Source organism: Oncorhynchus keta, chromosome 23 (genome assembly GCF_023373465.1).
Source record: "Oncorhynchus keta strain PuntledgeMale-10-30-2019 chromosome 23, Oket_V2, whole genome shotgun sequence".
Taxonomy (NCBI): Eukaryota; Metazoa; Chordata; class Actinopteri; order Salmoniformes; family Salmonidae; genus Oncorhynchus; species Oncorhynchus keta.
The window spans coordinates 3,173,334-3,200,132 of record NC_068443.1 but is presented as its reverse complement, the minus strand read 5'-3'; the positions used below and the strand labels follow the sequence as shown (position 1 = coordinate 3,200,132).

At 42.7% G+C, this 26,799-nt stretch overlaps 1 protein-coding gene and 2 long non-coding RNA genes across 4 annotated transcripts in view; 1 reads left to right on the top strand and 2 right to left on the bottom strand.

Annotated features, from left to right (window-relative positions):
• Positions 1–26,799, bottom strand: part of LOC118380138 (rho GTPase-activating protein 29-like) — a 99,325-nt gene that overhangs the window by 53,486 nt on the left and 19,040 nt on the right. Inside the window, exons 2-5 of the mRNA XM_052477393.1 lie at positions 19,324–19,467; positions 4,736–4,832; positions 4,275–4,347; positions 4,068–4,097 (exon numbers count right to left, since the gene is read on the bottom strand). Coding sequence (XP_052333353.1) covers positions 4,068–4,097; positions 4,275–4,347; positions 4,736–4,832; positions 19,324–19,467 — 344 coding nt within the window. The remainder of the gene's footprint in view (positions 1–4,067; positions 4,098–4,274; positions 4,348–4,735; positions 4,833–19,323; positions 19,468–26,799) is intronic.
• On the top strand, positions 5,013–5,718 carry LOC127910887 (uncharacterized). Of its 2 annotated transcripts, none has more exons than XR_008076658.1 (3): positions 5,013–5,162; positions 5,327–5,574; positions 5,617–5,718. It is a non-coding gene; the product is annotated as an uncharacterized LOC127910887 (long non-coding RNA). The 2 variants fall into 2 exon arrangements; XR_008076657.1 differs by having other exon boundaries at positions 5,287–5,574.
• On the bottom strand, positions 5,122–5,932 carry LOC127910886 (uncharacterized). The gene is made up of 3 exons (XR_008076656.1): positions 5,893–5,932; positions 5,605–5,850; positions 5,122–5,234 (listed from the first exon to the last, which is right to left on the bottom strand). It is a non-coding gene; the product is annotated as an uncharacterized LOC127910886 (long non-coding RNA).

Here is a 26,799-nt window from a genome sequence, read left to right as displayed (position 1 = left end):
AGAGAAACAAGAAGAAGAGAAACAAGAAGAAGAGAAACAAGAAGAAGAGAAACAAGAAGAAGAGAGAAACAAGAAGAAGAGAAACAAGAAGAAGAGAGAAACAAGAAGAAGAGTGAAACAAGGAGAGAAACAAGAAGAAGAGAAACAAGAAGAAGAGAGAAACAAGAAGAGAGAAACAAGAAGAGAAACGAGAAGGAGAGAAACAAGAAGAAGAGAGAAACAAGGAGAGAAACAAGAAGAAGAGAGAAACAAGAAGAGAAACGAGAAGGAGAGAAACAAGAAGAAGAGAGAAACAAGAAGAAGAGAGAAACAAGAAGAAGAGAGAAACGAGAAGAGAAACGAGAAGGAGAGAAACAAGGAGAGAAACAGGAAGAAGAGAGAAACAAGAAGAGAAACGAGAAGAAGAGAAAAAAGAAGAGAGAAACAAGAAGAGAAACGAGAAGGAGAGAAACAAGAAGAAGAGAGAAACAAGGAGAGAAACAAGAAGAAGAGAGAAACAAGAAGAGAAACGAGAAGGAGAGAAACAAGAAGAGAGAAACGAGAAGGAGAGAAACAAGGAGAGAAACAGGAAGAAGAGAGAAACAAGAAGAAGAGAGAAACGAGAAGGAGAGAAACAAGAAGAAGAGAGAAACAAGAAGAAGAGAGAAACAAGAAGAAGAGAGAAACGAGAAGAAGAGAGAAACGAGAAGAAGAGAGAAACGAGAAGAGAAACAAGAAGAAGAGAGAAACAAGAAGAAGAGAGAAACAAGAAGAAGAGAGAAACAAGAAGAAGAGAGAAACGAGAAGGAGAGAAACAAGGAGAGAAACAGGAAGAAGAGAGAAACAAGAAGAAGAGAGAAACAAGAAGAGTGAAACAAGAAGAAGAGTGAAACAAGAAGAAGAGAGAAACAAGAAGAAAACAAGAGAGAAACAAGAAGAAGAGTGAAACAAGAAGAAGAGTGAAACAAGAAGAAGAGTGAAACAAGAAGAAGAGAGAAACAAGAAGAAGAGAGAAAACAAAAAGAAGAGAGAAAACAAAAAGAAGAGAGAAAACAAAAGAAGAAGAACAAGAGAAACAAGAACGAGAGAAACAAGGAGAGAGAAACAAGAACGAGAGAAACGAGAAGAAGAGAAACAAGAAGAAGAGTGAAACAAGAAGAAGAGTGAAACAAGAAGAGAGAAACAAGAAGAAGAGTGAAACAAGAAGAAGAGAGAAACAAGAAGAGTGAAACAAGAAGAAGAGAGAAACAAGAAGAGTGAAACAAGAAGAGTGAAACAAGAAGAAGAGAGAAACAAGAAGAAGAGAGAAGAAAGAAACAAGAAGAAGAGAGAAACAAGAAGAAGAGAGAAAACAAAAGAAGAGAGAAACAAGAAGAAAACAAGAGAGAAACAAGAAGAAGAGAGAAACGAGAAGAAGAGAGAAACAAGAGAAGAGAAACAAGAAGAAGAGAGAAACAAGAAGAGAGAAACAAGAAGAAGAGAAAACAAGAAGAGAGAAACAAGAAGAAGAGAGAAACAAGAAGAAGAGAGAAACAAGAAGAAGAGAGAAACAAGAAGAAGAGAGAAACAAGAAGAAGAGAGAAACAAGAAGAAGAGAAACAAGAAGAAGAGTGAAACAAGAAGAGTGAAACAAGAAGAAGAGTGAAACAAGAAGAAGAGAGAAACAAGAAGAAGAGAGAAACAAGAAGAAACAAGAGAGAAACAAGAAGAAGAGAAGAGTGAAACAAGAAGAAGTGAAACAAGAAGAAGAAGAAGAGTGAAACAAGAAGAAGAGAGAAACAAGAAGAAGAGAAACAAGAAACAAAAGAGAAGAAGAGAAAACAAGAAGAAGAGAGAAACAAAAAGAAGAGAGAAACAAGAAGAAGAGAGAAACAAGAAGAGAGAAACAAGAAACAAGAAGAAGAAGAAGAAACAAGAAACAAGTGAAACAAGAAGAAGAGTGAAACAAGAAGAGTGAAACAAGAAGAAGAGTGAAATAAGAAGAAGAGAGAAACAAGAAGAGTGAAACAAGGAGAGAGAAACAAGAAGAGTGAAACAAGAAGAGTGAAACAAGAAGAGTGAAACAAGAAGAAGAGTGAAACAAGAAGAAGAGAGAAACAAGAAGAAGAGTGAAACAAGAAGGAGAGAAAAAAACAAGAAGAAGAGTGAAACAAGAAGGAGAGAAACAAGAAGAGTGAAACAAGAAGAAGAGAGAAACAAGAAGAAGAGAGAAACAAGAAGAGAGAAACAAGAACAAGAGTGAAACAAGAAGAAGAGAGAAACAAGAAGAAGAGTGAAACAAGAAGAAGAGAGAAACAAGAGAGAAACAAGAAGAAGAGTGAAACAAGAGGAAGAGAGAAACAAGAAAAGTGAAACAAGAAGAAAAGTGAAACAAGAAGAGTGAAACATGAAGAGAGAAACAAGAAAAACAAGAAGAAAACAAGAGAAGAGAGAAACAAGAGAGAAACAAGAAGAAGAGTGAAACAAGAGGAAGAGAGAAACAAGAAAAGTGAAACAAGAAGAAAAGTGAAACAAGAAGAGTGAAACATGAAGAGAGAAACAAGAAGAGAGAAACAAGAGAGAAACAAGAAGAGTGAAACAAGAAGAGTGAAACAAGAAGAGTGAATCAAGAAGAAGAGAGAAACAAGAAGAGTGAAACAAGAAGAAGAGAGAAACAAGAAGGAGAGAAACAAGAAGAGTGAAACAAGAGAGAAACAAGAAGAAGCGTGAAACAAGAAGAGTGAAACAAGAGGAAGAGAGAAACAAGAAGAGTGAAACAAGAAGAAGAGTGAAACAAGAAGAGAGAAACAAGAAGAAGAGAGAAACAAGAAGAAGAGAGAAAGTGAAACAAGAAGAGAGAAACAAGAAGAGAGAAACAAGAGAGAAACAAGAAGAGTGAAACAAGAAGAAGAGTGAAACAAGAAGAAGAGAGAAACAAGAAGAGAGAAACAAGAAGAAGAAGAAGAAACAAGAAGAAGAGAAACAAGAAGAGTGAAACAAGAAGAGTGAAACAAGAAGAGAGAAACAAGGAGAGAGAAACAAGAAGAAGAGTGAAACAAGAAGAAGAGTGAAACAAGAAGAAGAGTGAAACAAGAAGAAGAGTGAAACAAGAAGAAGAGAAACAAGAAGAGAAACAAGAAGAGAGAAACAAGAAGAAAACAAGAAGAAGCGTGAAACAAGAAGAGTGAAACAAGAGGAAGAGAGAAACAAGAAGAGTGAAACAAGAAGAAGAGTGAAACAAGAAGAGAGAAACAAGAAGAAGAGAGAAACAAGAAGAAGAGAGAAACAAGAAGAGTGAAACAAGAAGAAGAGTGAAACAAGAAGAAGAGTGAAACAAGAAGAGTGAAACAAGAAGAAGAGTGAAACAAGAAGAAGAGAGAAACAAGAAGAGTGAAACAAGAAGAAGAGTGAAACAAGAAGAGTGAAACAAGAAGAAGAGTGAAACAAGGAGAGAGAAACAAGAAGAAGAGTGAAACAAGAAGAAGAGAGAAACAAGGAGAGAAACAAGAAGAGCGAAACAAGAAGAGTGAAACAAGAAGAGAGAAACAAGAGAAGAGTGAAACAAGAAGAAGAGTGAAACAAGAAGAAGAGTGAAACAAGGAGAGAGAAACAAGAAGAGTGAAACAAGAAGAAGAGTGAAACAAGAAGAAGAGTGAAACAAGAAGAAGAGTGAAACAAGAAGAGTGAAACAAGAAGAAGAGTGAAACAAGGAGAGAAACAAGAAGAAGAGTGAAACAAGAAGAGAGAAACAAGAAGAAGAGTGAAACAAGAAGAGAAACAAGAAGAAGAGCGAAACAAGAAGAAGAGTGAAACAAGAAGAGTGAAACAAGAAGAAGAGTGAAACAAGAAGAAGAGTGAAACAAGAAGAGTGAAACAAGAAGAGTGAAACAAGAAGAAGAGTGAAACAAGGAGAGAAACAAGAAGAGAGAAACAAGAAGAAGAGTGAAACAAGAAGAGAGAAACAAGAAGAAGAGTGAAACAGGAAGAGAGAAACAAGAAGAGAGAAACAAGAAGGAGGGGAAAAGAAGAGAAACCATAAAAGAAAGAGAAAGAGGAAGGAGTGAAGCGAGACACTTACCCACAAGGCCTTTCTTCTCTGGAACATACGCCCCAGAATCCCCAGAGAGGTTCTCAAAAGACTAGAAATGAAACAAAATACACACATTTTATAGTCTACCAACATATAGCACTTTTGCTCTTTTATATACGCGACTGATACGGTTCAGTAAAACTAAACATTAAATTTAACACTGTTCAGCCGACATTTCAAGCATTCTGAATGCACCCCCTTAATGTGTGAGTCCTGATTGGCTTACCCTGCTTCTTCTGGTCTGGGGGATCCCCAACCCTGATTGGCTGTCCACATCTCCCATAAGGAAGTCAGACACTCTGAGGAGGTAGAGGACGAGTCAGCATAAATAACAACGTCAAGTGAGCAAGATTAACGAAACTGAAGATCCGAGACTAAAGATTATAACATATCTATGCCATTAAATAACAATGTCAGGTGTCCAAGACCATAGTGTAAAAGATAAGTGTCAAACACTAAAAGTTATTACGTATATTTATTTATACCGTCAACTAACAATGCTCAGTTTAAATAAATAAAACGTTGTGGTGACATAATTATACTGTTTACAAGAAATGTAATGGTCTTTTCCCTGTTAGTCGGCTTAGGTGTAAATCTTTCCCACAATCCCTGGTAAATCCTTGGCTCTGTGACAAAGAGACACTCAAAGCCGACGGCGTTGAAAAGATAAACAAACGTCGTACTCACACATTGCCAAATGTGAATGCCAAACTGTCAATGGACGCGTATATCTCGCCGAATATAACCTTGTTCTTTTCTTGGTTCACTTCCGTGAAGTTAATGCCTGTTGGAAAGCGATTAAAAACTCACATGAGAACTTCAACGGAGAGGACAAACCACCATTCATCAACCAGCCAGAAAACAGGCAACAAAAGCAGCCGTAGAGTTTAACCTGGTCATTAAGCTAAACACACACACAGCCGTAGAGTTTAACCTGGTCATTGAGCTAAACACACACACAGCCGTAGAGTTTAACCTGGTCATTAAGCTAAACACACACACAGCCGTAGAGTTTAACCTGGTCATTAAGCTAAACACACACACAGCCGTAGAGTTTAACCTGGTCATTAAGCTAAACACACACACAGCCGTAGAGTTTAACCTGGTCATTAAGGTAAACACACACACAGCCGTAGAGTTTAACCTGGTCATTAAGCTAAACACACACACAGCCGTAGAGTTTAACCTGGTCATTAAGTTAAACACACACAGCCGTAGAGTTTAACCTGGTCATTAAGCTAAACACACACAGCCGTAGAGTTTAACCTGGTCATTAAGCTAAACACACACAGCCGTAGAGTTTAACCTGGTCATTAAGCTAAACACACACAGCCGTAGAGTTTAACCTGGTCATTAAGGTAAACACACACACAGCCATAGAGTTTAACCTGGTCATTAAGGTAAACACACACACAGCCGTAGAGTTTAACCTGGTCATTAAGCTAAACACACACACAGCCGTAGAGTTTAACCTGGTCATTAAGCTAAACACACACACAGCCGTAGAGTTTAACCTGGTCATTAAGGTAAACACACACACAGCCGTAGAGTTTAACCTGGTCATTAAGCTAAACACACACACAGCCGTAGAGTTTAACCTGGTCATTAAGCTAAACACACACACAGCCGTAGAGTTTAACCTGGTCATTAAGCTAAACACACACACAGCCGTAGAGTTTAACCTGGTCATTAAGCTAAACACACACAGCCGTAGAGTTTAACCTGGTCATTAAGCTAAACACACACAGCCGTAGAGTTTAACCTGGTCATTAAGCTAAACACACACAGCCGTAGAGTTTAACCTGGTCATTAAGCTAAACACACACACAGCCGTAGAGTTTAACCTGGTCATTAAGCTAAACACACACAGCCGTAGAGTTTAACCTGGTCATTAAGCTAAACACACACACAGCCGTAGAGTTTAACCTGGTCATTAAGTTAAACACACACACAGCCGTAGAGTTTAACCTGGTCATTAAGCTAAACACACAACAAAGTCATAACAAGTAGCACGGTAGTCCTGATTAGATCAACACAGTAGGTAACAAGTAGCACAGTAGTCCTGATTAGATCAACACAGTAGATAACAAGTAGCACAGTAGTCCTTATTAGATCAACACAGTAGATAACAAGTAGCACAGTAGTCCTGATTAGATCAACACAGTAGGTAACAAGTAGCACGGTAGTCCTTATTAGATCAACACAGTAGATAACAAGTAGCACGGTAGTCCTGATTAGATCAACACAGTAGATAACAAGTAGCACGGTAGTCCTGATTAGATCAACACAGTAGGTAACAAGTAGCACAGTAGTCCTTATTAGATCAACACAGTAGATAACAAGTAGCACGGTAGTCCTGATTAGATCAACACAGTAGATAACAAGTAGCACGGTAGTCCTGATTAGATCAACACAGTAGGTAACAAGTAGCACAGTAGTCCTTATTAGATCAACACAGTAGATAACAAGTAGCACGGTAGTCCTTATTAGATCAACACAGTAGATAACAAGTAGCACAGTAGTCCTTATTAGATCAACACAGTAGATAACAAGTAGCACAGTAGTCCTGATTAGATCAACACAGTAGGTAACAAGTAGCACAGTAGTCCTTATTAGATCAACACAGTAGATAACAAGTAGCACAGTAGTCCTGATTAGATCAACACAGTAGGTAACAAGTAGCACAGTAGTCCTTATTAGATCAACACAGTAGATAACAAGTAGCACGGTAGTCCTTATTAGATCAACACAGTAGGTAACAAGTAGCACAGTAGTCCTGATTAGATCAACACAGTAGGTAACAAGTAGCACAGTAGTCCTTATTAGATCAACACAGTAGATAACAAGTAGCACAGTAGTCCTTATTAGATCAACACAGTAGATAACAAGTAGCACAGTAGTCCTTATTAGATCAACACAGTAGATAACAAATAGCACAGTAGTCCTTATTAGATCAACACAGTAGGTAACAAGTAGAACAGTAGTCCTTATTAGATCAACACAGTAGATAACAAGTAGCACAGTAGTCCTGATTAGATCAACACAGTAGATAACAAGTAGCACAGTAGTCCTGATTAGATCAACACAGTAGATAACAAGTAGCACAGTAGTCCTTATTAGATCAACACAGTAGATAACAAGTAGCACAGTAGTCCTTATTAGATCAACACAGTAGATAACAAGTAGCACAGTAGTCCTTATTAGATCAACACAGTAGATAACAAGTAGCACAGTAGGTAACAAGTAGCACAGTAGTCCTTATTAGATCAACACAGTAGGTAACAAGTAGCACGGTAGTCCTTATTAGATCAACACAGTAGGTAACAAGTAGAACAGTAGTTCTTGTTAGATCAACACAGTAGGTAACAAGTAGCACAGTAGTTCTTATTAGATCAACACAGTAGATAACAAGTAGCACAGTAGTCCTTATTAGATCAACACAGTAGATAACAAGTAGCACAGTAGTCCTTATTAGATCAACACAGTAGATAACAAGTAGCACAGTAGTTCTTATTAGATCAACACAGTAGATAACAAGTAGAACAGTAGTTCTTATTAGATCAACACAGTAGATAACAAGTAGCACAGTAGTCCTTATTAGATCAACACAGTAGATAACAAGTAGCACAGTAGTCCTTATTAGATCAACACAGTAGATAACAAGTAGCACAGTAGTTCTTATTAGATCAACACAGTAGATAACAAGTAGCACAGTAGTTCTTATTAGATCAACACAGTAGATAACAAGTAGCACAGTAGTCCTTATTAGATCAACACAGTAGATAACAAGTAGCACGGTAGTCCTGATTAGATCAACACAGTAGATAACAAGTAGCACAGTAGTCCTTATTAGATCAACACAGTAGATAACAAGTAGCACGGTAGTTCTTATTAGATCAACACAGTAGATAACAAGTAGCACGGTAGTCCTGATTAGATCAACACAGTAGATAACAAGTAGCACGGTAGTACTGATTAGATCAACACAGTAGATAACAAGTAGCACAGTAGTCCTGATTAGATCAACACAGTAGATAACAAGTAGCACGGTAGTCCTGATTAGATCAACACAGTAGATAACAAGTAGCACGGTAGTCCTTATTAGATCAACACAGTAGATAACAAGTAGCACGGTAGTCCTTATTAGATCAACACAGTAGATAACAAGTAGCACGGTAGTCCTTATTAGATCAACACAGTAGATAACAAGTAGCACAGTAGTCCTTATTAGATCAACACAGTAGATAACAAGTAGCACAGTAGTTCTTATTAGATCAACACAGTAGATAACAAGTAGCACAGTAGTTCTTATTAGATCAACACAGTAGATAACAAGTAGCACAGTAGTCCTTATTAGATCAACACAGTAGATAACAAGTAGCACGGTAGTCCTGATTAGATCAACACAGTAGATAACAAGTAGCACAGTAGTCCTTATTAGATCAACACAGTAGATAACAAGTAGCACGGTAGTTCTTATTAGATCAACACAGTAGATAACAAGTAGCACGGTAGTCCTGATTAGATCAACACAGTAGATAACAAGTAGCACGGTAGTCCTGATTAGATCAACACAGTAGATAACAAGTAGCACAGTAGTCCTGATTAGATCAACACAGTAGATAACAAGTAGCACGGTAGTCCTGATTAGATCAACACAGTAGATAACAAGTAGCACGGTAGTCCTTATTAGATCAACACAGTAGATAACAAGTAGCACGGTAGTCCTTATTAGATCAACACAGTAGATAACAAGTAGCACGGTAGTCCTTATTAGATCAACACAGTAGATAACAAGTAGCACGGTAGTCCTTATTAGATCAACACAGTAGATAACAAGTAGCACGGTAGTCCTTATTAGATCAACACAGTAGATAACAAGTAGCACAGTAGTCCTTATTAGATCAACACAGTAGATAACAAGTAGCACGGTAGTCCTTATTAGATCAACACAGTAGATAACAAGTAGCACGGTAGTCCTTATTAGATCAACACAGTAGATAACAAGTAGCACAGTAGTCCTTATTAGATCAACACAGTAGATAACAAGTAGCACGGTAGTCCTTATTAGATCAACACAGTAGATAACAAGTAGCACAGTAGTCCTTATTAGATCAACACAGTAGATAACAAGTAGCACGGTAGTCCTTATTAGATCAACACAGTAGGTAACAAGTAGCACGGTAGTCCTTATTAGATCAACACAGTAGATAACAAGTAGCACGGTAGTCCTTATTAGATCAACACAGTAGATAACAAGTAGCACGGTAGTCCTTATTAGATCAACACAGTAGATAACAAGTAGCACGGTAGTCCTTATTAGATCAACACAGTAGATAACAAGTAGCACGGTAGTCCTTATTAGATCAACACAGTAGATAACAAGTAGCACGGTAGTCCTGATTAGATCAACACAGTAGAATGACTTCATTCATTGGTTAAGCATTTAAAAATATGCTCCATTTCATAACTTCCTCTCTTTCTGTTGGGGAGCAGATAGTGAGGAAACTGTGATGGGATGGTCCCTTTCAACAATACACTGTGATTGGATGGTCCCTTTCAACAATAAACTGTGATTGGATGGTCCCTTTCAACAATAAACTGTGATTGGATGGTCCCTTTCATCAATAAACTGTGATTGGATGGTCCCTTTCAACAATAAACTGTGATTGGATGGTCCCTTTCAACAATAAACTGTGATTGGATGGTCCCTTTCAACAATAAACTGTGATTGGATGGTCCCTTTCAACAATAAACTGTGATTGGATGGTCCCTTTCAACAATAAACTGTGATTGGATGGTCCCTTTCAACAATAAACTGTGATTGGATGGTCCCTTTCAACAATAAACTGTGATTGGATGGTCCCTTTCAACAATAAACTGTGATTGGATGGTCCCTTTCAACAATAAACTGTGATTGGATGGTCCCTTTCAACAATAAACTGTGATTGGATGGTCCCTTTCAACAATAAACTGTGATTGGATGGTCCCTTTCAACAATAAACTGTGATTGGATGGTCCCTTTCAACAATAAACTGTGATTGGATGGTCCCTTTCAACAATAAACTGTGATTGGATGGTCCCTTTCATCAATAAACTGTGATTGGATGGTCCCTTTCATCAATAAACTGTGATTGGATGGTCCCTTTCAACAATAAACTGTGATTGGATGGTCCCTTTCATCAATAAACTGTGATTGGATGGTCCCTTTCAACAATAAACTGTGATTGGATGGTCCCTTTCAACAATAAACTGTGATTGGATGGTCCCTTTCAACAATAAACTGTGATTGGATGGTCCCTTTCAACAATAAACTGTGATTGGATGGTCCCTTTCAACAATAAACTGTGATTGGATGGTCCCTTTCAACAATAAACTGTGATTGGATGGTCCCTTTCAACAATAAACTGTGATTGGATGGTCCCTTTCATCAATAAACTGTGATTGGATGGTCCCTTTCATCAATAAACTGTGATTGGATGGTCCCTTTCAACAATAAACTGTGATTGGATGGTCCCTTTCAACAATAAACTGTGATTGGATGGTCCCTTTCAACAATAAACTGTGATTGGATGGTCCCTTTCAACAATAAACTGTGATTGGATGGTCCCTTTCAACAATAAACTGTGATTGGATGGTCCCTTTCAACAATAAACTGTGATTGGATGGTCCCTTTCAACAATAAACTGTGATTGGATGGTCCCTTTCATCAATAAACTGTGATTGGATGGTCCCTTTCATCAATAAACTGTGATTGGATGGTCCCTTTCATCAATAAACTGTGATTGGATGGTCCCTTTCAACAATAAACTGTGATTGGATGGTCCCTTTCATCAATAAACTGTGATTGGATGGTCCCTTTCAACAATAAACTGTGATTGGATGGTCCCTTTCAACAATAAACTGGGCAGAAGTGTTAAAACACTCTGATATAGACATACAGTACATAGAGACTAACAGGAACACACTGATATAGACATACAGTACATAGAGACTAACAGGAACACACCGATATAGACATACAGTACATAGACTAACAGGAACACACTGATATAGACATACAGTACATAGAGACTAACAGGAACACACTGATATAGACATACAGTACATAGAGACTAACAGGAACACAGTGATATAGACATACAGTACATAGAGACTAACAGGAACACAGTGATATAGACATACAGTACATAGAGACTAACAGGAACACACTGATATAGACATACAGTACATAGAGACTAACAGGAACACACTGATATAGACATACAGTACATAGAGACTAACAGGAACACACTGATATAGACATACAGTACATAGAGACTAACAGGAACACACTGATATAGACATACAGTACATAGAGACTAACAGGAACACACTGATATAGACATACAGTACATAGAGACTAACAGGAACACAGTGATACAGACATACAGTACATAGAGACTAACAGGAACACACTGATATAGACATACAGTACATAGAGACTAACAGGAACACACTGATATAGACATACAGTACATAGAGACTAACAGGAACACACTGATATAGACATACAGTACATAGAGACTAACAGGAACACACTGATATAGACATACAGTACATAGAGACTAACAGGAACACAGTGATACAGACATACAGTACATAGAGACTAACAGGAACACAGTGATATAGACATACAGTACATAGAGACTAACAGGAACACACTTATATAGACATACAGTACATAGAGACTAACAGGAACACAGTCAATGATGTCCATTTGGGACATCTTTCTGTGTGTCCAAAAAAATGTATTGAAAATCTTTTTTGAAGAGTAGAACCGAATGGTGCAAAACACACCATCTCTCCAATCTATTATCCTGTGGTAATATAGGTTTCCAATCTGTCAATCAAACCTCTTCAACACAGGTCACATGCTCACTGAGCCTGTCAACATTACAGACATATTTCCGTACCTGTTAGCAATTCCCGAAAATATGTTGTCCAAATGTTTTTTGGACAACGAAGTGTCGACAAATCTTTCGAGAAGACGTCGACGCACGTTAGCGTTGTCACACAGAAAACAGTTCAGTTCAGTAAGAGAGGACATTTGCAGAAAGCAGCCCAAGAGAAAGACGGAGGTAGAGAGAGAGAGAGAGGTAGAGTGAGAGAGAGAGAGAGAGAGAGGTAGAGAGGTAGAGAGGTAGAGAGGTAGAGAGGTAGAGAGGTAGAGAGAGAGAGAGAGAGAGAGAGAGAGAGAGAGAGAGAGAGAGAGAGAGGGAGAGAAGACAGAAATCCAACTTCACTTCCTGTCTCCCCGCCACAGGAAACGACTCAGGCAGCTTAAAAACTCTTCGACGGAACACTGAGAAAACCTTCAAAACGACCATCGTAAAACTTACCCCCGTCTGTTTCTTTCTCGCCACCTGTCCCGCCTGCTCAGTCAATCAACCTGAGCTCACACTCTGATACCTCCTGGTTCTATCGTGGTTGCTGAGCTCACACTCTGATACCTCCTGGTTCTATCGTGGTTGCGCAGCCGTGAAGTCTGAACCAAAGCGTTTGCTGACTTAGTTTCCTCACCCCTCCCAGTACAGCAGAGCTTCTCTTCAAAAACCTTTTCTCAACACTTCCACTTTATCCTGATAATGCAGGAGGTCTGACTAAACCAACCAGTCGACACAAAACTAAAAATCAAATCTCTGTTGATGTTTTGTCGCTGTCGCTGTTCAGTCCCTCGAACAAATACATTCTGGTCTACTGGTACCTTCGGAAGGGGGTTGGAGAGGAGAGGGAGCAATCCACAGCCAACGTTAACCCACGTTCCAGGCCTGGGCAGCACCTCAGGAGACCAATGGGGTGTAAGAGAAGTATATAGAGGTGCCTCTTGGCCCTGCCCCTGAATACTGCCGTGCTGTAGAGGCCCCTGTAGAGGCCCCTGTAGAGGCCCCTGTAGAGGCCCCTGTAGAGGCTCCTGTAGAGGCCCCTGTAGAGGCTCCTGTAGAGGCCCCTGTAGAGGTCCCTGTAGAGGCCCCTGAATACTGCCGTGCTGTAGAGGCCCCTGTAGAGGCCCCTGTAGAGGCCGGAGCGCTGAGCGTCTTCCTCAGGACATCCTGCAGTTCTACAACAATGATCCCACCACTCGTTGCCACCAATCACAACCCGACAAATATGGGAACTGCATTATTCAAGCCCGGGCCAGGAGGCATTGTTACATTCCTTTCCCTCACTGCATGAGAACACTCAGTGACCACAATGAGCAGTGTGCAGTGTGTTTCTTAGTGAGGGAAAGTGTTTACCGATTGGTCAGTCTGTCTTTGGTAGGTATCATTTATTTTTATTGTCAGATGTGCACTAATCGACCATTTCTGGGCTAATTTGCATATGATAACAAGGGATCCCGTAAGCGGCAGAATAGGCTCAGGAAAGGGTCGCAGAGAGAGAGAGAGAGCAGAGAGAGAACTGAAAGAGAAAGCAGAAAGAGAGAGGAGAGCAGAGAGCAGAGAGAGGAGAGAGAGCAGAGAGGGAGAGCAGAAAGAGAGCAGAGAGAGAGGAGAGAGAGCAGAAAGAGAGCAGAGAGAGCAAATAGAGAGAGGAGAGCAGAGAGAGAGCAGAGAGAGAGCAGAAAGAGAAAGCAGAAGAGAGGAGAGCAGAGAGAGCAGAGAGAGCAGATAGAGAGGAGAGAGCAGAAAGAGAGCAGAGAGAGCAGAGAGAAGAGAGAGCAGAGAGAGAGAGCAGAGAGAGAGAAGAGAGAGAGAAGAGAGAGAGCAGAGAGAGAGAGCAGAGAGAGAGAAGAAAGAGCAGAGAGAGCAGAGAGAAGAGAGCAAATAGAGAGAGAGAGCAGAGAGAGGGCAGCGAGAGAGCAGAGAGAGAAGAGAGCAGAGAGAGAGAGCAGAAAGAGACAGCAGAGAGAGAGCAGAGAGAGAGCAGAGAGAGAAGAGAGCAGAAAGAGAGCAGAGAGAGAGCAGAAAGAGAGCAGAGAGAGCAGAGAGCAGAGAGAGACAGAGAGAGCAGAGAGCAGAGAGAGCAGAGAGAGAGAGAGCAGCGAGAGAAGAGAGCAGAGAGAGAGCAGAGAGAGAGGAGAGAGCAGAGAGAGAGCAGAGAGAGAGCAGAGAGAAACAGCAGAAAGAGAGAGGTGGAAAACAAATGATCAGACCAGTGTCTGGATCATGACCAGGGGAGAGAAAACTTAGGTCACATTTGTGCTTTCAATGAGCAAGGATCAGGTTCCTCCAAATCCATCTAATCTTCATTCATTATAATAAAAATGCCATTAAACACTTTGTAAATATGGGCCCAGCTCTGAAGAGACAGGAAGGACTATAAAGTACTGTATCGTCAACACGACGATAGATTTCACTTTGTTGCTGTGTATGTTTGGATCAGATGCTGTTGTGCATTGAAAGGATCTTTACTCCACAAAACAGTGTAAAAGTGTGAAGAAATCTGCAGAGATGAGACAAGAGGAAACGTACACAGGAATTGTAATGAACTAGGACTAAAGGCTGATAAACTAAAACAGCACCAACCGCACTGATCACTTATCGCACACATTTTGCTGCTATCGTTCATTACCATTCAAAGCCTATATTAGAGAAATGTGAAGTTTTAAATGAGAATCAGTTTGTTAAAACAGGTGATTTTTAACGGGACGATTGATGACTACAACCATTAAACTAGTAGCTGCTCTGTTCTGTTCTGTTCTGTTCTGTTAAACCATTAAACTAGTAGCAGTTCTGCTCTGTTAAACCATTAAACTAGTAGCTGCTCTGCTCTGCTCTGCTCTGCTCTGCTCTGCTCTGCTCTGCTCTGTTCTGTTCTGTTCTGTTCTGTTCTGTTCTGTTCTGTTCTGTTCTGTTCTGTTCTGTTCTGTTCTGCTCTGCTCTGCTCTGCTCTGCTCTGCTCTGTTCTGTTCTCCAACACTAAACTAGTAGCAGTGTAAAGGATCGTTTAAAAAACAAAATGTGGAGCAGATTGTTATAAACGTTTTGTTCTATTATCGTTTACACATCAAATCAGGAAACTTATCAAAATGTATCTGGTTTCTGTCCATATCGCCCAGCTCCAGTATAACAGGTAAAACATTAATGGATGCAGCTGGTTTCTGTCCATATCACCCAGCTCCAGTATAACACATCAATAGATGCTGCTGGTTTCTGTCCATATCACCCAGCTCCAGTATAACACATCAATAGATGCAGCTGGTTTCTGTCCATATCACCCAGCTCCAGTATAACACATCAATAGATGCAGCTGGTTTCTGTCCATATCACCCAGCTCCAGTATAACACATCAATAGATGCAGCTGGTTTCTGTCCATATCACCCAGCTCCAGTATAACACATCAATAGATGCAGCTGGTTTCTGTCCATATCACCCAGCTCCAGTATAACACATCAATAGATGCAGCTGGTTTCTGTCCATATCACCCAGCTCCAGTATAACACATCAATAGATGCAGCTGGTTTCTGTCCATATCACCCAGCTCCAGTATAACACATCAATAGATGCAGCTGGTTTCTGTCCATATCACCCAGCTCCAGTATAACAGGTAAAACATTAATGGATGCAGCTGGTTTCTGTCCATATCACCCAGCTCCAGTATAACAGGTAAAACATTAATGGATGCAGCTGGTTTCTGTCCATATCACCCAGCTCCAGTATAACACATCAATAGATGCAGCTGGTTTCTGTCCATATCACCCAGCTCCAGTATAACACATCAATAGATGCAGCTGGTTTCTGTCCATATCACCCAGCTCCAGTATAACACATCAATAGATGCAGCTGGTTTCTGTCCATATCACCCAGCTCCAGTATAACACATCAGTAGATGCAGCTGGTTTCTGTCCATATCACCCAGCTCCAGTATAACACATCAATAGATGCAGCTGGTTTCTGTCCATATCACCCAGCTCCAGTATAACACATCAGTAGATGCAGCTGGTTTCTGTCCATATCACCCAGCTCCAGTATAACACATCAATAGATGCAGCTGGTTTCTGTCCATATCGCCCAGCTCCAGTATAACACATCAATAGATGCAGCTGGTTTCTGTCCATATCACCCAGCTCCAGTATAACACATCAATAGATGCAGCTGGTTTATGTCCATATCACCCAGCTCCAGTATAACACATCAGTAGATGCAGCTGGTTTCTGTCTATATCACCCAGCTCCAGTATAACACATCAATAGATGCAGCTGGTTTCTGTCCATATCACCCAGCTCCAGTATAACACATCAATAGATGCAGCTGGTTTATGTCCATATCACCCAGCTCCAGTATAACACATCAATAGATGCAGCTGGTTTCTGTCCATATCACCCAGCTCCAGTATAACACATCAATAGATGCAGCTGGTTTCTGTCCATATCGCCCAGCTCCAGTATAACACATCAATAGATGCAGCTGGTTTCTGTCTATATCACCCAGCTCCAGTATAACACATCAATAGATGCAGCTGGTTTCTGTCCATATCGCCCAGCTCCAGTATAACACATCAGTAGATGCAGCTGGTTTCTGTCTATATCACCCAGCTAGTATAACACATCAATAGATGCAGCTGGTTTCTGTCTATATCACCCAGCTCCAGTATAACACATCAATAGATGCAGCTGGTTTCTGTCCATATCACCCAGCTCCAGTATAACACATCAATAGATGCAGCTGGTTTCTGTCTATATCACCCAGCTCCAGTATAACACATCAATAGATGCAGCTGGTTTCTGTCTATATCACCCAGCTCCAGTATAACACATCAATAGATGCAGCTGGTTTCTGTCTATATCACCCAGCTCCAGTATAACACATCAATAGATGCAGCTGGTTTCTGTCCATATCACCCAGCTCCAGTATAACACATCAATAGATGCAGCTGGTTTCAATAGATGCAGCTGTGTCTATATCACCCAGCTCCAGTATAACACATCAATAGATGCAGCTGGTTTCTGTCCATATCACCCAGCTCCAGTATAACACATCAATAGATGCAGCTGGTTTCTGTCTATATCACCCAGCTCCAGTATAACACATCAATAGATGCAGCTGGTTTCTGTCCATATCACCCAGCTCCAGTATAACACATCAATAGATGCAGCTGGTTTCTGTCTATATCACCCAGCTCCAGTATAACACATCAATAGATGCAGCTGGTTTCTGTCCATATCACCCAGCTCCAGTATAACACATCAATAGATGCAGCTGGTTTCTGTCCATATCACCCAGCTCCAGTATAACACATTAATGGATGCAGCTGGTTTCTGTCCATATCACCCAGCTCCAGTATAACACATCAATAGATGCAGCTGGTTTCTGTCCATATCACCCAGCTCCAGTATAACACATCAGTAGATGCAGCTGGTTTCTGTCCATATCACCCAGCTCCAGTATAACACATCAATAGATGCAGCTGGTTTCTGTCCATATCGCCCAGCTCCAGTATAACACATCAATAGATGCAGCTGGTTTCTGTCCATATCACCCAGCTCCAGTATAACACATCAATAGATGCAGCTGGTTTCTGTCCATATCACCCAGCTCCAGTATAACACATCAATAGATGCAGCTGGTTTCTGTCCATATCACCCAGCTCCAGTATAACACATCAATAGATGCAGCTGGTTTCTGTCCATATCACCCATCTTTTTTTGTGTGGGGGGCTGACCCCACTGCAGTTCCTGGGTCACGACCCTGACTTTGAATACCTCTGCACTAGAGTGACATTCACTACTTGAGGATCTAGTGAATGAACTGAAGAACTAAAAGGAAAACCCCTGACAGAATGCCTTGTTTCCACGGTGATGACGATTCCTTCTCTTCTTGGGTTCCCTTTCCGCATTCTGAGCATATTCTTGAAACACCTCTCAGTGTCAACATGAGGGAGATGCATTCTGGGTCAGAATGATGCTCAGATCAGAGATAGGCAGCTATCTGTCTGCCGAACAGTGAGTCAATACTGTGCGTGTGTGTGTGTGTGTGTGTGTGTGTGTGTGTGTGTGTGTGTGTGTGTGTGTGTGTGTGTGTGTGTGTGTGTGTGTGTGTGTGTGTGTGTGTGTGCGTGTGAGTGTGTGTGTGCGTGTGTGTGCGTGTGCGTGTGTGTGTGTGTGCGTGTGTGTGTGTGTGTGTGTGTGTGTGAGTCACCCGTAAAGGAACTAAGAACGGAGCTGCATGGGTACACGCTTGGCCTTCACACACATTTCGAGAAGGCGCCAAACCGCCGCATGACGCTGGAATGCAAATCCTACGATCGCTAGAACAGGATTCCCTAAATAGTACTTTTGACCAAGACCCGTAGGACCATGTAGAGATGAGGCTGCCATTTTGGGACCCAGAGTTCTACACCGTTCTGGAACATTCTTGTGCCGAAGCCTCAGAGGAAAGATCACATTTCGGGGCAGATAATAAAAATATCCTCTGGTTTGTAGCTAATCATTTAGGTAGACTGAAGAAGAAGAAAAATAGGAGGATGTCACAGCGTTGAGATTGCCTGCAATGACAACAAGCTCAGTCCGATGATGCTGTGACACACCGCCCCAGACCATGATGGACCCTCCACCTCCAAATCGCTCCCGCTCCAGAGTACAGGCCTCGGTGTAACACTCATTCCTTCGGCGATAAACGCGAATCCGAACATCACTCCTGAGACAAAACCGCAATTCGTCAGTGAAGAGCACTTTTTGCCAGTCCTGTCTGGTCCAGCGATGTTGGGTTTGTGCCCATAGGCAACGTTGTTGCCAGTGATGTTGCCATCCTGTACCTGTCCCGCAGGTGAAATGTTCGGATGTACCGATCCTGTGCAGGTGTTGATACACATGGTCTGCCACTGCGAGGACGATCAGCTGTCCGTCCTGTCTCCCTGTAGCCTGTAGGCGTCTCACAGTACGGACATTGCAATTTATTGCCCTGGTCACATCTGCAGTCCTCATGCCTCCTTGCAGCATGCCTAAGGCACGTTCACGCAGATGAGCAGGGACCCTGGGAATATTTCTTTTGGTGTTTTTCCAGAGTCAGTAGAAAGGCCTCTTTAGTGTTTTCATGTGACCTTAATTGCCTACCGTCTGTAAGCTGTTAGTGTCTTAACGACCGTTCCACAGGTGCATGTTCATTAATAGTTTATGGTTCATTGAACAAGCATGGGAAACAGTGTTTAAACCCTTTACAATGAAGATCTGTGAAGTTATTTGGATTTTTACAAAATATCTTTGAAAGACAGGGTCCTGAAAAAGGGCAGTTTTTTAAATTTGATTTTTGTATATATATTTAAAGAAAAGATGTGCGGGTGAAAGGATACTAACCTTTGACCTTAGTGATGACGGTGCCGGCAGCCCTGAGGATGTCTACAGAGTTGAGGGTCTGGTGTTTGCCGATGACAGACTTGAGAACACGGAGCAGCTCGCTCAACCGTTCCTGTACCCGCTGAGGGAGTCCCTCGTGGCTTTCTGGAACAGAGGAGAAATACATCTGTCAAGTAACATTTTTTATATTAAAAACAGACGAGAAAAAATAACAGATCTGTCAAGTAAGTATATTAACATAGGAAAGAAATCTGAAACAATAATGATTGCACCACAGTCACCAAGCACAAACTCCTAAATATGTCAGGTGCATGACAGTTCCCCACTGAGAAGCCTAAAGGAAAGGTGATCACCACCCAGCCTGTTAGGTCTAACTGTTTTATAGTGAATTATAGTACAAATATATATATATTTTTTTTTAAATCAGATGGATTTTTTTGTTGTTGAAAAGTTTGAAATTTCAAAAACTATAGATTCTAAACGACATATCAGCCATATCTGTGAGGGATCAGAACTACGACCCGGTTACGTTGTGACCCGTAGGTCAGCCATCGGCAGAGAGGATGCAACGTATGGCATTCTTTAGTGTTTACTTTACCAGCACCCACATTAGGGACAGCAATAAAGATAAAGAATATCTGTCTCTGGACTGGGGTTGGGGAAGACAGGAAACTAAAGTAGTTGTGGTTGAGAGAAGATGTTTGTAATGACACTATTCCACTTCAGCCAACTCGTTAAAAAAAAGATTTGCCTTGTTTTGTTTTAAACAGTAACACAATATCTCACTGTACAGAGAAACAAATGATGACTAGGTTAAGTAACTGGCCTCAACTAACCAATCAGGTGATAGGCTAGTACTAGTATAGACTAAGAGTAGGCTAGTCTGTCTTGACGGATCTCCCCCGAGTTATCCTTTCCCTACGAACCGTCTCGACGGATCTCCCTTCACTACGAACCGTCTCGACGGATCTCCTTTCACTACGAACCGTCTCGACGGATCTCCTTTCACTACGAACCGTCTCGACGGATCTCCTTTCACTACGAACCGTCTCGACGGATCTCCTTTCACTACGAACCGTCTCGACGGATCTCCTTTCACTACGAACCGTCTCGACGGATCTCCTTTCACTACGAACCGTCTCGACGGATCTCCTTTCACTACGAACCGTCTCGACGGATCTCCTTTCACTACGAACCGTCTCCACGGATCTCCTTTCACTACGAACCGTCTCGACGGATCTCCCTTCACTACGAACCGTCTTTACGGATCTCCCTTCCCTACGAACCGTCTCAACGGATCTCCTTTCACTACGAACCGTCTCCACGGATCTCCCTTCACTACGAACCGTCTCCACGGATCTCCTTTCCCTACGAACCGTCTCGACGGATCTCCCCTGAATTCTAACCGGGTTGTTGACAGCTACACAGTGGGCAGAAACAACTGAAACGGGAGGGGATGTTGTCTTGTCTCTGTGTGCAGTAATCAGTTGTGGGTCTAGGGATTGGGCACCAGACAGTAGGTGAGTTCATGTCTCACCACCTAGGACGATATGAAACACCAGAGCGGTCTGTTTTTCTACCCTGCCCTCTGCAGACACAACTGCACTAGGAGGATGAGCGAAGAGGCAGAATGTATTGGAAAGGCAATGGAATTACAGTGGGAGTGAAAACTAGGAGAGCCAGTGGGGGGGCCACCCTCCCTCCCCTCTCACACATACATATATACAGGCACACACACACACACATATACAGTCACACACATACACACATACACATACATACAGACACACACATATATACAGTCACACACACACACACATACAGACACACACACACATACATGCATATATACAGACACACACACACACATACAGTCTCACACACACACACGCGCACACACACACACACACACACACACACACACACACACACACACACACACACACACACACACACACACACACACACACACACACACAGGCATGGTGTCCACCCATATACAGTCACACACACACAGGCATGGTGTCCACCCATATACAGTCACACACACACAGGCATGGTGTCCACCCATATACAGTCACACACACACACACACACACACACACACACACACACACACGGTGTCCACCCATATACAGTCACACACACACACACACCCATATACAGTCACACACACACACACACACACACACACACACACACACACACACACACACACACACACACACACACACACACACACACACACACACACACACACACACACACACACACACACACACACACACACACAGGCATGGTGTCTACCCATATACAGAGGAAATGTTCAGTATTTTCAGAAAATATTTTGGGTGGAAGTGGTTGAGGTGAACTCATGAACCTGAATAACAGTTTCATTACAGACAAAATGACACACCTTAGTATTAGTAACAGAGCCTGCAGAAATGGGTTGGCTTCTAAAACACAGTGCTGCTCGTTTATAGAGAAACTTCCAGCACAGAAACATGATGAATCTACAGGCGAGCACTCCGCACGAGAAGAGAAGAGAAGAGAACTGCTGTGAGACTAAGAACTGCTGTGAGACCTGCATGTCCCCAGGTACCCTCATTTGTTGACTTCTGTGATCGAAAAGTCTTGGTTTTATGCATGTCAACATCAGAAGCCTCCTCCCTAAGTTTGTTTTACTCACTGCTTTAGCACACTCTGCTAACCCTGATGTCCTTGCCGTGTCTGAATCCTGGCTCAGGAAGGCCACCAAAAATTCAGAGATTTCCATACCCAACTATAACATCTTCCGTCAAGATAGAACTGCCAAAGGGGGCGGAGTCGCAGTCTACTGCAGAGATAGCCTGCAAAGTAATGTCATACTTTCCAGGTCCATACCCAAACAGTTTGAACTACTAATTTTGAAAATTACTCTCTCCAGAAACAAGTCTCTCACTGTTGCCGCCTGCTACCGACCCCCGTCAGCTCCCAGCTGTGCCCTGGACACCATTTGTGAATTGATCGCCCCCATCTAGCTTCAGAGTTTGTCCTGTTAGGTGACCTAAACTGGGATATGCTTAACACCCCGGCAGTCCTACAATCTAAGCTAGATGCCCTCAATCTCACGCAAATCATCAAGGAACCCACCAGGTACAACCCTAACTCTGTAAACAAGGGCACCCTCATAGACGTCATCCTGACCAACTGGCCCTCCAAATATACCTCCGCTGTCTTCAACCAGGATCTCAGCGATCACTGCCTCATCGCCTGTATCCGCCACGGAGCCGCAGTCAAACGACCACCCCTCATCACTGTCAAACGCTCCCTAAAACACTTCTGTGAGCAGGCCTTTCTAATCGACCTGGCCCGTGTATCCTGGAAGGACATTGACCTCATCCCGTCAGTTGAGGATGCCTGGTCATTCTTTAAAAGTAACTTCCTCACCATTTTGGATAAGCATGCTCCGTTCAAAAATGCAGAACCAAGAACAGATACAGCCCTTGGTTCACTCCAGACCTGACTGCCCTCGACCAGCACAAAAACATCCTGTGGTGGACTGCAATAGCATCGAATAGCCCCGTGATATGCAACTGTTCAGGGAAGTCAGGAACCAATACACGCAGTCAGTCAGGAAAGCTAAGGCCAGCTTCTTCAGGCAAAAGTTTGCATCCTGTAGCTCCAACTCCAAAAAGTTCTGGGACACTGTGAAGTCCATGGAGAACAAGAGCACCTCCTCCCAGCTGCCCACTGCACTGAGGCTAGGAAACACGGTCTCCACCGATAAATCCATGATTATCGAAAACTTCAATAAGCACTTCTCAACGGCTGGCCATGCCTTCCGCCTGGCTACTCCAACCTCGGCCAACAGCTCCGCCCCCCGTAGTTCCTCACCCAAGCCTCTCCAGGTTCTCCTTTACCCAAATCCAGATAGCAGATGTTCTGAAAGAGCTGCAAAACCTGGACCCGTACAAATCAGCTGGGCTTGACAATCTGGACCCGCTATTTCTGAAACTATCTGCCGCCATTGTCGCAACCCCTATTACCAGCCTGTTCAACCTCTCTTTCATATCGTCTGAGATCCCCAAGGATTGAAAGCTGCCGCAGTCATCCCCCTCTTCAAAGGAGGAGACACCCTGGACCCAAACTGCTATAGACCTATATCCATCCTGCCCTGCCTATCTAAGGTCTTCGAAAGCCAAGTCAACAAACAGGTCACTGACCATCTCGAATCCCACCGTACCTTCTCCGCTGTGCAATCTGGTTTCCGAGCCGGTCACGGGTGCACCTCAGCCACACTCAAGGTACTAAATGATATCATAACCGCCATCGATAAAAGACAGTACTGTGCAGCCGTCTTCATCGACCTCGCCAAGGCTTTCGACTCTGTCAATCACCAAATTCTTATCGGCAGACTCAACAGCCTCGGTTTTCGGATGACTGCCTTGCCTGGTTCACCAATTACTTTGCAGACAGAGTTCAGTGTGTCAAATCAGAGGGCATGCTGTCCGGTCCTCTGGCAGTCTCTATGGGGGTGCCACAGGGTTCAATTCTCGGGCCGACTCTTTTCTCTGTATATATCAATGATGTTGCTCTTGCTGCGGGCGATTCCCTGATCCACCTCTACGCAGACGACACCATTCTATATACTTTCGGCCCGTCATTGGACACTGTGCTATCAAACCTCCAAACGAGCTTCAATGCCATACAGCACTCCTTCCGTGGCCTCCAACTGCTCTTAAACGCGAGTAAAACCAAATGCATGCTTTTCAACCGATCGCTGCCTGCACCCGCATGCCCGACTAGCATCACCACCCTGGATGGTTCCAACCTTGAATATGTGGACATCTATAAGTACCTAGGTGTCTGGCTAGACTGCAAACTCTCCTTCCAGACTCACATCAAACATCTCCAATCAAAAATCAAATCCAGAGTCGGCTTTCTATTCCGCAACAAAGCCTCCTTCACTCACGCTGCCAAGCTTACCCTAGTAAAACTGACTATCCTACCGATCCTCGACTTCGGCGATGTCATCTACAAAATGGCTTCCAACACTCTACTCAGCAAACTGGATGCAGTCTATCACAGTGCCATCCGTTTTGTCACTAAAGCACCTTATACCACCCACCACTGCGACTTGTATGCTCTAGTCGGCTGGCCCTCACTACATATTCGTCGCCAGACCCACTGGCTCCAGGTCATTTACAAGTCCATGCTAGGTAAAGCTCCGCCTTATCTCAGTTCACTGGTCATGATGGCAACACCCATCCGTAGCACGCGCTCCAGCAGGTGTATCTCACTGATCATCCCTAAAGCCAACACCTCATTTGGCCGCCTTTCGTTCCAGTACTCTGCTGCCTGTGACTGGAACGAATTGCAAAATCGCTGAAGTTGGAGACTTTTATCTCCCTCACCAACTTCAAACATCAGCTATCCGAGCAGCTAACCGATCGCTGCAGCTGTACATAGTCTATAGGTAAATAGCTCACCCTTTTTCACCTACCTCATTCCCATACTGTTTTTATACTGTTTTTATTTATTTACTTTTCTGCTCTTTTGCACACCAATATCTCTACCTGTACATGCCCATCTGATCATTTATCACTCCAGTGTTAATCTGCAAAATTGTATTATTCGCCTACCTCCTCATGCCTTTTGCACACATTGTATATAGACTGCCCATTTTTTTCTACTGTGTTATTGACTTGCTAATTGTTTACTCCATGTGTAACTCTGTGTTGTCTGTTCACACTGCTATGCTTTATCTTGGCCAGGTCGCAGTTGCAAATGAGAACTTGTTCTCAACTAGCCTACCTGGTTAAATAAAGGTGAAATAAAAAATAAAAAAATAAATAAGACAAACATCCTCCAGTCAAACAAAATTAGGCCTAATCTACCCTCCTCCTCCTATTCTTCCTCCTCCTCCTCCTCCTCCTATTCTTCCTCCTCCTCCTCCTATTCTTCCTCCTCCTCCTATTCTTCCTCCTCATCCTCCCCCTCCTATTCTTCCTCCTCATCCTCCCCCTCTTCCTCCTCCCTCAGCTCTAGTGTTCCATTTAAAGGAAGTAAGGGAGATAATTGTCTTGGCCAAACCTTTGAACATAAATTGGGTGACCCTCCACCCACCCACCCTCCTTGGCTGGACTAGTCACTACAACTCCCTGGTCTAGTCACTACAACTCTCTGGTCTGGTCACTACAACTCCCTGGACTAGTCACTACAACTCTCTGGTCTGGTCACTACAACTCCCTGGACTGGTCACTACAACTCCCTGGACTAGTCACTACAACTCTCTGGTCTGGTCACTACAACTCCCTGGACTAGTCACTACAACTCTCTGGTCTGGTCACTACAACTCCCTGGACTGGTCACTACAACTCCCTGGACTAGTCACTACAACTCCCTGGACTAGTCACTACAACTCCCTGGACTAGTCACTACAACGCCCTGGGCTGGTCACTACAACTCCCTGGACTAGTCACTACAACTCTCTGGTCTGGTCACTACAACTCCCTGGACTGGTCACTACAACTCCCTGGACTAGTCACTACAACTCCCTGGACTAGTCACTACAACTCCCTGGACTAGTCACTACAACTCCCTGGACTAGTCACTACAACGCCCTGGGCTGGTCACTACAACTCCCTGGACTAGTCACTACAACTCCCTGGGCTGGTCTCTACACCATATTGTTTACATGAAGACCCCTTGCTGACACAACCGAGGGCACCCTGTCTTTTGGTTCTGTGTGTGTGCGTATGTGTGTGTGGTTTCTGGTGTCGAGTGAGATATCTGACCCCCCTAACCCACCCATGCTTCCCGCTCAGTCTGTCCAATGTTTGTTTACCCCCAGATCAGGCCCTTGGCGATCCCCCCCCCCACCCCTGCCTGCTCGTCTAAACCCTGACCAGAGTCGATTCCAGTCACATTCCTGTACAATTGGACATGGAAATCCTCCGTCCACAGGAATGCAATTCAATTTCGGTTTTGGTTTGTTTACACCCAGATCAGGCCCATGCCTCTCAACTTTATCCTCTGCTCAACGTACCCGACACACACCCCCCTCCTCTTCCAAGGGAGTAGTCTCGGTGTTAACCAGAGTTGAGGTTTGCTCATGTCTCTATAGGAATGCAATTCAATCCCTGAATTGGCTGGGCCTGTTATTGCTTTGCTGTCTAAGAGGAAAAACCTCTTCACTATCTGAAAAAAAAAAAAAAAAAAAGATTGACTTTGCAATGTTATAATGAACTCATAACTAGACTATAAATTGAGTTATGCATTTCAAATGTGTGTCATTTAACATAAAGGGGTGTTAAAGTTCCATGTAAACCAACACCCTCTGAAGTTCATAGGCACTCCTCCCATGAGGTGTACAATTAAAACCTATATATATATTTTTATATTAAGTTTAAATATACATTTTTCCTAAAATTTAGAAATAAGCAAAGGCTTGATTTCTGGTCAAACATTCTCTACTATTAGTTGACTAAATAT